This window comes from Hypomesus transpacificus, chromosome 14 (assembly GCF_021917145.1).
Source record: "Hypomesus transpacificus isolate Combined female chromosome 14, fHypTra1, whole genome shotgun sequence".
Taxonomy (NCBI): domain Eukaryota; kingdom Metazoa; phylum Chordata; class Actinopteri; order Osmeriformes; family Osmeridae; genus Hypomesus; species Hypomesus transpacificus.
Window position 1 is genome coordinate 1437231 of NC_061073.1, and position 12693 is coordinate 1449923.

The 12693-nt window shown below is 44.4% G+C and overlaps 1 protein-coding gene across 1 annotated transcript in view; it reads left to right on the plus strand.

Moving 5' to 3' along the window:
* The window catches only part of cttnbp2 (cortactin binding protein 2), a 31484-nt gene extending 18798 nt beyond the window's left edge, over positions 1 to 12686 (plus strand). Inside the window, exons 5-23 of the mRNA XM_047034839.1 lie at positions 1705 to 1914; positions 2325 to 2424; positions 3530 to 3680; positions 3892 to 4104; positions 4293 to 4410; positions 4673 to 4948; positions 5978 to 6073; positions 6466 to 6545; positions 8109 to 8195; positions 8334 to 8433; positions 8543 to 8704; positions 8877 to 9058; positions 9346 to 9524; positions 9645 to 9850; positions 9954 to 10130; positions 10214 to 10265; positions 11293 to 11404; positions 11511 to 11615; positions 11757 to 12686. Coding sequence (XP_046890795.1) covers positions 1705 to 1914; positions 2325 to 2424; positions 3530 to 3680; positions 3892 to 4104; positions 4293 to 4410; positions 4673 to 4948; positions 5978 to 6073; positions 6466 to 6545; positions 8109 to 8195; positions 8334 to 8433; positions 8543 to 8704; positions 8877 to 9058; positions 9346 to 9524; positions 9645 to 9850; positions 9954 to 10130; positions 10214 to 10265; positions 11293 to 11404; positions 11511 to 11615; positions 11757 to 12074 — 2924 coding nt within the window. The 3' untranslated portion in view covers positions 12075 to 12686. The remainder of the gene's footprint in view (positions 1 to 1704; positions 1915 to 2324; positions 2425 to 3529; positions 3681 to 3891; positions 4105 to 4292; positions 4411 to 4672; positions 4949 to 5977; positions 6074 to 6465; positions 6546 to 8108; positions 8196 to 8333; positions 8434 to 8542; positions 8705 to 8876; positions 9059 to 9345; positions 9525 to 9644; positions 9851 to 9953; positions 10131 to 10213; positions 10266 to 11292; positions 11405 to 11510; positions 11616 to 11756) is intronic.
* Positions 12687 to 12693: the final 7 nt, after the last annotated feature.

The following is a 12693-nucleotide window of genomic DNA, read 5'->3' on the forward strand; positions in this document are numbered from 1 at the left end:
TCTAGCGTTAGCATTTCCCTCGAAGACAGACAGAAACCGATGAAAAAAACATTGATGTATCCTGATCAGAATAGTAATCAGGTCAAGCGAACTTCAGCTTTGCTCTTCCCTTTGCAGTTGACACTATCCGTCACGCCTACACACACACGTGACACCATTCCTCTAAACCACTGCTTGAGATCTTATCTCCGTACTTGATACCGCCCACTTTGGGTGCTTTCTCTAGCCCTTCTGTTCTGTCATGTCAGCCTTCTCAGGTTCACACAGACTCTAACACTGTAGCGAGGGATGGTCACATGCCAGGCTAGCCCCTAGCAACATGTTACACCCCAGTGTTGAGCCGTTAGCTTGCCCACAGTTTCCTGGTTATTTGGGTGTGCAGGGTACCTATGAGTAACCCTCTTCTCTGAAGCTGATGCCAGAGGCTGCTCCTGTTCCTCCCTTCCATTGTCCAATCGCATGCCGCGAAACATTCCTAACGTCCCATTTCCTCCCTGTATAATTCCTGTTTTCCCTTCCCACTAACATCTCCCCTTGTGGATTCTTCAAGCAAACTCCTGCATTCATTTGTGATGTTTATGAAAATGTTTATGCAATGTTACAGGTTGCTGTTTTACTGTATTTAGGATTATTGTTTGAACTGTCGCTTTATATCAAAGGGAGTACCAGCAAACCTAGGCTGGGCGAACACGCAATATGCATGTTTGCGCAGCGATTTATTACTTGCACATGTATGATTTTTTTTGTTTGTAAATGAGGTATTCCCATCAAAATTGTTAAAATTAATTTGGTCTGAAACATGGCTACCCCACTCTCTCTTGTATTTGGCACATCAATATTTAAAATATGTGAATTGGGGCTGTTCTACAGAAGACTGCTTGGAAATCAAGCCATAGTCCTACCCCACACCAAGTACACCATTTTTGTTTTGCTCAAAAGAGCCAGGTGGAATGTTGCAAGGCAGTGCCTAAAAAACTGTAACACAGACGGACATTTTGAAAAGCGTGACGGTTTTGGCTGTCGTTACGGATGTCCTTAAAATACTGAACTAGACTTCCCCCTTCCTCCCCCTTCTCTTCTTCTTTTCAGTCTCTCAGACGAGGGTGTGCTCGGAAGGTCTTCTGCTCTCTCTGCTCTTAACTGCACATTGTTAACCTGCACGCCCTGAGACACGCCAAATAAACATCATAGCTCAAATATGCTGTTAGCTAGCTTTCTAGGAGGTTCCTTCCATAGTCATAGTGGGCATGGGAACTTCCCCATGTAGTAGACAAGGGTAGATTATTATTATTATATGGACATTTGTGCTTCTTCTTTGCTATTGTGCACTTTATATTGTGTTTTGACATACTTTTATTACACTCTGCTAGATATGTCTGTGTGCATGTTAATGTAAGCAACACATTTCCCAAATGTCAAATCATTTGGGTATCTTTATATTGATCAATGATTAATTAATGAAAAATCGGTTGATGGAGAGATTAGTGGATGGATGTTTGGTTTATCAGGCATCTAGTAAGATAGTTACCATGATGATCAATGTGAAAATCCCACGACAACTCCATAAATAAAGTAGGCTGCACTGCACAACTGTGCATCCCCATTCCGTTGATCTCAGGTGTACCACAGTACCATGATCCCCCTCCCCCCCCCCCCCCTGGCCTCCTCACGTCTAAATAACCACATTCCACTTTCACCTCGCAGGCTGGCGTCCCTCCTTAGTCCCCTCGCTCACCTGCGGTGGGCCCGTTGCCCTGGACAACGAGCGCCCCCTGCTCCTCCAAGCTGCTTCCCAGGGAAATGTCACTTTAATGTCAATGCTGCTTAACCCAGATACAATGGATATTACTACTACTCACCTTGAAGACCACCCAACCTCTGCCTTGTTTGCTGCTGCTCAAAATGGACACACAGGTACTGGCCTAGGCCCCAGTCTATGTATATTTTGGACTGATGAAGACTGATTTATTCAATTTAAATAATTTAATTTAAAAAAATGACTTCTGTTCATTAGTACTTTATTAGTTGCAATTGAAGTTAAACCCTATGGTGATGATGTGGGATATTGGGCAAGTAAACCTGTAGCAGTTTGTGGCATGCTTGAGTAATATTTTGATCCATCCTTGGGTTCAAACCGTTTCAGGCACACAACGTGCGGATGTATCGAGGTGAGCTTTGAGAGTTCGCAATGTTTTGACGATCAGAAGTGCAAAAGTACATTAAAGACAGCTGTGAAACCTCAGTGTCACTTGGAGGAGAACAAAGTTAGACAACAGGGCTTAACTTCTCTTAACTTTGCTCAAACCCCCCCCTTCATCCCACAGACTGCGTTAAGCTACTTTTGACTTCGGGGGTGACTGCTGATGTTGCTGATGAAAATGGTTTTACTCCTTTGCACTATGCTGCCGCTCATGGCCACCACAGGTTAGTGTTCAAAGCCCTCATCCAATTTGTATCCATACTAAGACAGTGTTCACAAATATCCTGCATACTGGTGTTTTCTTCCATCCACTGCATTTCTTCACACATCTCCAGTAGCTGTGAAAGTACAGTAGTTATTAGGTAGATGCAAGATGGTTCTTGAGGAAACCTGGCCTTTGATCCTTCGGCTCAAGTTTGAGTAGGTTGGCAGACAGACTCGGCTCCAGAACTGTTTTTTTTTCACAAGAGGGCCATGCATTTACAAAGCATGTATGAGAGTCAAAATAAGAGCAGACCTGCATATTCTGCAGGAAAGTGTAGCCATCTTGATATTTAATTTATACCCAATGCCAATATTTCCTATATATACTTGAACAAAATGATTTTTTGAGGGGGCACAGCATTCCAAATGGGATTTGGAGCCGACCCTGTTGACAGATTATACTTTAGGATGCAGGAGACTTGGCATTAAGGGAAAGTTAGACATGGGCCTACTAGCAAACATATTCACTTAGAGAGAGGGTCATCTCTTTTACATTGTCCTTTGTCTGGTTAACTTTAGGATAAACACCAGGGCGAAACAGCACCACTTTCTCCAGTAATAATATTCACATTAATGTAGCCAAATCACACAAATAACGTGGTCAATGCACACAAATGAAATTCTATTTTCGGAATATTAAGCACTGTATATTAGTATTAACAGTATATGGAATCAGAAAAGGGATAGAAGAGGTCATACATTAAGTGTTTGCAGGCAGATCAACTTTCCAGCCACATCAGATCAGTCTTGGACAGTACGCTTATGTTCTTTTTTTTAATTCATACTTTATCTTTTATTTATGTTATGAGGATTAAAGTTAGCCCACATAACAACCCACACATAGGACTTAGGGTTAAGGTTAACTAACTTGTCCAAGTTGAGTTGACTTAAAGGGAGTGTGACCGAATCGTGGTCTCTGTCACTCGTCAGCATTGACAGCTTCATCCAGAAACCGTCTCCTATTCAATTTTTAAGAAATAATGAATGAATCCAACTTACTTCAGGCTTTTATTAGGCATAGCCAAAGTGTGCATTCACGTAACCATGTCTCCTCTCCCCAAACAGGTGTGTTGATGTTCTAGTGGGAGTTGGGAGTGACGTGAACCAGGGGGCAGTCGGAGGACAGAGCCCTCTCTACATGGCCAGCGCGGCCGGGAGGCTGGAGTGTGTACAGGCCCTGCTCAATGCAGGAGCAGATAGTTCACGAGCCACAACCGTACGTTTCTCCCCTTATTGTCCCCACAAATCCACAAATATCCCCAGTTGTCCTTAACCGACCTCAAGGACCTTGTATTACATACAAACGTCACCTGGTATTACCTTGATGCCCTGCAGTGCCCCACTCCCAATCTGGTTTAGGACACAAATGTACATTATTTTCACGAAAAGATCAAGGAAACAATGTCAGGTTTGCGTGCCACCCACAGGACAGCTGCACGGCGCTTCACGCAGCGGTCAGCTCAGGACACGTGGACACACTGCGGCTCCTCCTCTGCCGACCGGACCTTCACCACACCGACCACCCCAACTCCAACTCGACCCTTCACAACCATGCCCCGGTCCTGTCCAGTGCAGTGCTCAACCAGGCCAACTGTGAGGGCTGGACCGCTGCCCACATCGCTGCTGCTCGGGGCTTTAAGGTACGCCCACCTCTTACAGTACGCACAGAGAGGGATATTCCCCTCATCTGCTTTTAAGAAATGTTCTTCCTGGGATCACACGCATGCCCCCCCCCCCCCCCCCCCCCCCCCCCCCGATACACACTCACACTACAACACTTTCTATTCTGAAACGTTGAGGTTTCTAGCTCGTTTCTTCGTGCATCTAGGACTGCCTAGAGGTGCTGTGTAGTCACAGCGAGCAGGATATTGAGAGGAGAGACAATTGGAACCGCACCATTCACGACGTGGCCACGGACGACTGCAAAGACCTACTGGAGAACCTGCGTGAGTAGAGCGACAGACAGGCCAAGGACATGGGTGCACATGCTTCTGTGTGGGACTTTTCTAGTATACTGGGCTTCACTGACAGTTGGGTACATTGTTAGTGGTAATTCTTTTGTTTTGTTTTGTTTTTGTGGGACTACTTTACTCTCCTACTTTAAGTTTGATAATCCGTTAAGGTAACCACAGTCCTCTGGCTGTCTTCCTCCCCTTGTCTTTATGTTCCCTGCACCCCCACCCCCCCCCCCCCCTCCCCTGCTTACAGACTCCTACAGAGTGTCTGTCTGTGTCCAGATGCCGGAAAGTATCCGAAAGCCCCTTTGTCCCAAGGTCCCTGCAGAAGAGGTGTGTTTGAGCGCGCTGGGCTGTGTGCATGTCGGCCACGGCACGTCCTGGGCTGAGCTGAGTCATGCCCTGGGCCTGGCCCTGAACTCCCACCTCCAGCTGCTCTGCGGAGAGCAAACCGCCAACGCACACGTCAGGGACGGCGTGCACACCCACCTGGGGCTCACACCTGCCAGCATCGCCTCAGGGCTCATAGGTGAGGACTGGCGCTTCGAGCCCCAAAAGCTGGAGGAACACAAGCCCGGGGCAGAAACACATGGACGATTTCATAACTGTGTGTCTATATGTGTCTGTGTTCCTAATGCCTTTTCCCTAGCTGCACGTTTACCAAAAGAGTTGCCTGCTATTTGTAAGGATATCCCAAACATCGGGAAGGTTATTCTTAGCTCAGTCTGTTATCTTAGCCGCGTCCCCCCACAAGTCTGACAGCCAAGTTTACCATGGTGTCTCATGCTATTTTTAAAGACTTTGCACCATCCAAACAGCTGCTGCCCCCAATTGCATCCTTACAGTTCAAGTTATAATTTCCTCCCCTGTCAGCAATCTGACAGGAGAAGGAGGTGAACGATTCTGAATGTAGGACTTGTTCCCGTGCTTTCGTCCTGTGTGAAAGGAGTGGGAGATTCAGAACCGTGTGTTTTAGGGGATCAACTTGCATTCACTTATCTGTCATCAAACTCTCATTGAAGTAAAGACGGAAATGTAACACGGTCAATAAGATTACATATATATGTATATTTGCCATATTTAATTTCTAAGCTATTTGGGGATTTACTTCATGAATCATTTCCACTTGAAACATTCCTTCTGAATCACTTGCATCGTTGTATACAGATTAAAGTCCAGCCACCTTCACGGGGGACACTTCCAATAGACAGGAATAAATGAATACATAAAGGACAATTAAGAGAGTAGGATGAGATGGATGGGCTATTCATTATGGATGAGAGGGTGGTAAAAGAGGAGTGGAAGATCTGGGGGAAAGATCACACATCCGTAACACCCAGATGGTTTCTGGAGTTGTCCTCACCTTGAGAAGTGTGTGTGTGCGTGCCTGTCAATCTGTATTTAAATTTTCGGTACTTCAAATTTTTTTTTTTTAAGGCCCTGGCTGTGGTGTTTGCTTGAGTATGCATACTTGTAGAGTGTATAGTATGTAAAGCTGTGGGCGTTTCAGTACTATATCGCCAATGTTCCTCTTGTCTCTCTGGTTACATTGTTGTAGGCGACACCGTGTGGTTGCCAGGTCAGAAGCCGTCACGTCCCCCCTGGGACCTGGTCAGGAAACCTCTGTGCCAGCGCATCATCCTTCGACTGAAAGGTACTTGGCAACCCAATTTCCATCTATGAATAGATTGCTCAAATTAGAATTCACTCCTTCACTGAAAAGTCTTGCTAATTATTGTTGAGCTAATTGTTCTTTCACTGATTATTGACTTGTTGACTGTCAACACATTTTCAAGATTGTATTTGATTTGAAGGTAATGTTTGCTGTTTAATTTTCTTTTTTACATCTGTAGTTGGGTGGAGAGATGCATTTTTTTTCTTTCAACCTTAGCTTTTAATATTCTCCTCTGTCTGTCTTTTCTGGCTGTTGACCTCAGAACCCTGTGTTTTTACTGCATAGTAATAGCAGAAAAATGCAAGCTGTTTCAAATGTAAAGTGTTTGTGTGTTCTTGTTGCTAAGCTGTCTGGTTGTCTGTATCTGACAGGTCTGTCAGAGTCCTGTGTGGATGAGCTGGCCCTGGAGTCTCTCATCCCTCTTCAGCTGCTTCAGAACTACATCCGCTTGGTACGCATGCACACTCTCTCTCTCTCTCTCTCTCTCTCTCTCTCTCTCTCTCTCTCTCTCTCTCTCTCTCTCTCTCACTCACTCACTCACTCACTCACTCACTCTCTCTCTCTCTCTCTCTCTCTCTCTCTCTGTCTCTCTCTCTCTCTCTCTCACTCTCTCTCTCTCTCTCTCTGTCTCTCTCTCTCACTCTCTCTCTCTCTCTGTCTCTCTGTCTCTCTCCCTTTCTCTCTCTCTCTCCCTCTCTCTCTGTCTCTCTGTCTCTCTCTTTCTCTCTCACTCACTCACTCACATACAGAGAGAGAGAAAGAGAAGACTAGAGGGGACAGGTGAAAGAACGGAGGGAAATTATCCCAAACAAATGAAATGACAAACAAAAGTGGATGTGGGAAATTCTTGACCAGGGTAGTTAACCAGGGTCTGGGATGTTAGGTGTGCTAGGATGCCCCCTACTGGTGACATGATCTGTATTCTGTGTTTCCAGACTTCAGAATCAGAATCAGAATGGGATTTATTCGCCATGAAAGTTTGCACAGACAAGGAATTTGCTTTGGCAGGAAGGTGCATAAAGTAAACATATGGAATCTTAAATTTAAATATGTGGTCTAACTATACTAAGGATACATAAACTAGCAATACTAAGTGGAATACAATTAAAATAAAATATACAATACGTAAAATATAAGTTGCCAAGCAGAATAACAAGCAGAATAGACCTGGGGCCTTTACAACTAAGCAATTTCAACACATCAAGGATTTTTGTTGTTAGCTGTTTTCAGCCTAAAAACTGTAATCAACCACAAACCGTGTCACAATAGTAGTTTTTAGCTTGTCAAGGCAACGCAGGTTTCCAGAATCCAGCTACGAGTGTGTTCACGTATAGGGGCGGTGTTTGCAATGTGAGCAATCACAAACATGGACACGTCTGCCAAACCTGCTTATTTGACAAGAGAAGCAAACTACATTATAAAAAATATGCAGAATTATTTATAATTCCAGGCAAGAAGTAAGATGGTTGTAAGGAGGCTTGTAAAATATTGCTGACTGTCAATGCATAACTTAATAGGCTTGTCAATATTGTCATCTCATCATTAAGGCACAAGTAGATCTGACTATAATAACAATTGTGTCCATTAAATTGATGTGTTACTTGGATGAATTTACATTCATGTAAGGTAAGCCATTCGCTCAGCTGACAAGATATATCTTTCATATAGATACTCGCCAGGAAAATATAAAGGGTTTCGTCTCTATACTCCTTAAATGTGTACTCAATCAAGGAGCCAACTGTAGGGAGGGTTTGAACAGTATCTAAGTAGCTCTTCCAGAACAGTGTGGAGGAACCCTTAAATAGTCACGAGGGATGTAATCACATCACTGTGTAGCTATTCTTTACTAATGACCAGTTCTACCCAGGAGGCTTCTTGTGTAGCTTGGAAGTACATGATTCAAACCATTATTATACAACCATTTCATTCTTCCACTTAAAATGATGTGTTCTTCCACATAATCCACCCAGTGTTAATGCAGTCATAGTTTATTCTCTGTATTTCATTCCCTCAGGTGGAGCAGTACCGCAACGTCATCTTCCACGGTCTGGAGGGCAGCTGCCAGGAGTACCTGGCCAATCAGATCTCTCGCTGCATCAAGGTAACACCACAGACCACACCCCTACCGGCCAGCCTGTGTGTTTGTGTTTTCATTCATATTCATATTGTCTTTGGTTTCATCGTGTCCATAGTTATTAGCTGCCTGTCCTTTCAATGACCACTGTTCCTTTGTTCCTAGCAAAAGCAGGAAGTGGCGGGTGTGTGCTGTGACATCATCAGGGTGGAGGTAGACAGGAGTCTTTGTAAGGAACAGCTCGTGGAGACATTCATCAACTGTGGTGAATATGCCATTTATATACCAACTGTTGGAAGTTGAAGGATATTAAGGGTGTCTAATTGAGGATGTAATTAATAAGGTGGAATTCTCTCTGGGTCTCTCTGTCTCAGGATTCCTGGTGCCGGTGTCTGGCGTGAGCAGCAGCAGCAGCAGGTGTGTGGTGGTCCTGTTGGAGGGCCTGGAGAAGGCCTGCTCCTTGACCGAACTCCTGGGGGACCTGTGTGAGGCCCTGGAGAACCGAGGAACGGCGTACCTGCTGCCCCTACCACACGGTGAGACTCCACGGACCGCGTCCAACCAACATGCCATCAATCTCAGTTGAATTTGTGACAAGTGGGTGAAGAAAACATTGTTTGAGGAAGGGGGGAGGGGTATATCGAATGTAATGAGGATAGGAATCCAATGATAAGTGAAAAACAATTTATTTTCTTCTCAACCAATCAGCCCAAGCCGGCCTGCACCATTTCCTGGAGGGCGGTTTTCTTATTGGCACGCTGTCCAAGTCCCGCCTCCAAGGCTCGGAGCTTCGTCTCCAGCAGCACTTCCGCTGGGTGACCCTGCGATGGGACGCTGAGCCGCTGCATGGCCTTCTGGGAAGGCACCTTCGCCGGAAACTGCTCCACAAGGTGAAACATGGGGGGGATTTCATCAATAGAAACCGTATAATGTTGTCGAGTATTACAAAATGTCTGCAAGCAATGGTGTTAAAGGGGAAGTGGATTTATTATTACATGTATTATATCATGGATTACAGTGCCAGATCCTAAAGTTGTATTGCATTCTCAATATTATTTTATGGTTGTGATCCCATAAAACCACATTCAGCCTGTTTGTCATTGCTTGTCGACAGAACGGTTCATATTCTGGTACTACCCAAACCTCCGTTTACCTTTACCTTCCCCCCCCCCCCCAGATGCAAGGTTGTGCCGGGGACCCCGAAGGCCTGCTGGAGAAGACCCTGGGCTGGGTGAGCAATGTGTGGCAGCAGCTCAACGCCTGCCTGTCCCGCCTGGGGACTCACGAGGCCCTGCTCGGACCCCAGCTCTTCCTCTCCTGCCCTGTGGTCCCCGACAATTCTCTGGCCATTGTCAAGTAAGTGTGTGTGTGTGTGTTTGTTCTTTACGCTCATACACTTGACTTGTACCACCAAGTTTTTCCATATTAACGGATGTGAGCTGTTCTTGATCCCTTGTGTCTATGCCTGTCCTCCAGGTGGCTAGCCGGCCTTTGGAACCTTGTGGTAGTCCCTCGCGTGGAGGAAGCCATCGTCTCCCGTGTGACAGTCAAGCGCTCCCCGGCCCAGCGACCGGCGCCTGGAGACCAGGGCCTCAGCAGGGGCGAGCAGGCGGTGGTCAAAGCTGCTCTCAGCATCCTGGTCAACAAGGCGGTGCTGCATGGCTGCCCCCTGCCGTGTCACGGTGGGTGCATGAAAAGTGTGCGCCGCGCGTGTAATTTTCAGGGGACGCGTTACCTCTGTCGAATGAAGGGGTTTGAATCAGTGTTGCACATCGCCCTCCCCAGAGATCGCTCGGCACCTGTTGGAGTTCAGGGGAGGGACTTTCCCTGTGTCAACCATCGGCTCCTGTAAAGGAAGTGGCGGCAGGAAGGGGAGGGACTGCAACATGTGGAGGAGAGCCAGCACCAGCCCAAGAAAGAAGGGGAGGACTTTGACGAACTGGAGTGGTTCTCTCCGAGAGGGTAAGGAGGAGACTAGTTATCTTACGCAGGTGAAGATGACATTTAGTTGTTCTTTATCCATATTTTGTCTCCTCTTATTACAGGGTCACTGTCCAACACTGATGTCCGCTTCATTACCAACGACAACAGCCAAAGGTCAGTTTTTGCTTCCATTTGACTGAGTACTCAGAAACATGGCCGTCCGGTATTTCACATGAAATAGATGGCATTCCTGATGGAATACAGAATTTATAAGACTTCAGTAATGCAGTTATTTTTTTATTAACATAATTTTAAAATGGTTTGCACCGCCAGCTCTTGTATATAATTTCTAAAATCACTTTTAAAATCTTTGCTCAATCCACCGTAATGTTTTTCCATTTCTAACTTGGATCCTTTATGTACAATGTCCCATCATCATTGTGTTGGATGATATGATGATTAACAACAAAAGTCCCTTTCAGTCATATATGATCCTAAAACTGTTAGCCAAGATGGTGATCATTCCTTTATGCAAGTCATTATCATTTGAAACAATGGCTTTGTAAAATTAATCACATTGGAAAAGAAGTCGTCCAAAGTTGTGTCCCTTTTGGAATGAGACTCATTCCAAGGGCAAACTGATGTGAGGGTGGTCTATATGTATTGACACAATTACTGCATACTGATGTGAAAGTACATACAGTATAGGGCAGACAGTGCTTCAATATGAAATCATGAAAGTTTGCGGCCCAAAGAAAACACATTTAATTGCCCCTGTTATAAATGGTGTTACATCATATTCAGTACATGGAGTTCACAGCACAACGTCTCCACATTACTTTCATTTAATCTAAATTTGTAATTACTCTGCTTGCTCTGGCATTGCATTTGCTATATATATCTGTCCACTTTCTTAATGCAGCACTTTATGTCTACAAAATAACGTGTAACAACTGGACATGAAATGCCTCATTTTTATATAATACTTTGTCTCAATATTAGCATTCTGAAATGTTTGCAAAATGTTGTGCAATGTTTGCTTTGAAAGTAGGTGGTGTATGTTCAGGCATTTTTTGTTGTTGTTGGAGGAATCCAGTTGAACTGGCTCAGTAACATGACAGTAGGCTACTACACATGAGCTCATTCTGATATTAGACCCATTAGACTGACTCGAGTGATCAGGTTGTTGTGTGTGTGGCAGGCTGGTGGATGGAGACCTCGTGAATTTGTCTCTCTGCTCTGATGACGACACCGAACTGATCCGGGAACTGCAGACCATGTGCACCAGCAAATCAGAACCTGACATCAGCAAGGTACCATTCTACTGTACCTCTGACTTCGACCTCAGTCTTATGTCGTAGTACTCTGTGATATGTCTATATTTCAATGAACAGTTGAAATGCCCAATTTTCATTGCAGATTGCTCAATCAAAGGATGAATTTGTAGTCTTCTCTGGCTCTCGAAGTGGACAATCACTACATAAGACTGACCACAAGACAACCGCTCAACAGCGACCACAGACTGTAAGATATATATATAGAGATATATATCCAGCAGGGTTGCTGATAGAAATTCTGGCACGCACAACTTTTCTGAATGTGAGTTATAATCACATTTTATAATAATTTTACATTCTGCTCATTACTTTTTCCTCCCCTTGGCAGACTAGCAGCCATCACGCAAACCAAAGCCCAGCTAACGTAGCCCAAAGCCACGAGAGGCGACCTGCCTCCAGGCCCAAATCCCAGCTCCCTGTCCCCAGCAGCAGGGGGCAGCCACCACGACCCAGCAGCAGCAGCTCCTCCACCCCCAACCAGGCGAATGGCAATCGCAACGCAGCTGAGACCAGAACCGAACCCAGCAGCAAAACAAGGCATGTACTGCCCAGCAACAACAACTTCAACAAGAACAACCAACGACAGGAGGATATTTGGATCCTACATGGAGACGTGCATGAAAACGGCAACAATGACAAGTTCTAGAACCCTGTCCTCCACCTTCCCACAGTTCTTTTACAAAATCTCTCCATGTAAAGTTAGGGTTATGAAGACCTCTTAGTATTTGTACTTGTTTTCTGTACTCGTTACACTGTATAACAATGTGTACTTGGGGACCATAGTTTTATTATATTACAGTATTGAAGTATTGAATGGAAAAAATACATTTGCAGGGAATAATGTAAAAAAGAAATCAAACAAGTTTTACCTTTTGGTAAAAGTGTTTTGGATTAAAGAGCGAACAGTCAGTTTTTGCTATTAAGTATTTTTGAAGTGTTTTATGTTAAATAGTTGCAAGTTCAATTGAAATACTGTTAAATAAAATCAGGGTTTTACCAAATCTTTGTAAATAAGAATTAGTAACTTTAATGGTATATAGATTGGTGTATGTGGTACTATGCTTGTAAAAAACTATATAGTGAAGATAAACTGATGAAAATAAAACTTGTACATATGTTTGTAATATGAAAATTTGGTTCATAACTTTCACTTGTTTCAAAGTGAATAGAATCTGGCAATAAGTAACATAATTGCAAACATTTTTTTTCTTCTCCCAACCGTAAGCCATAATAAATATTTACACTACCCATAATTCCATCAGAGT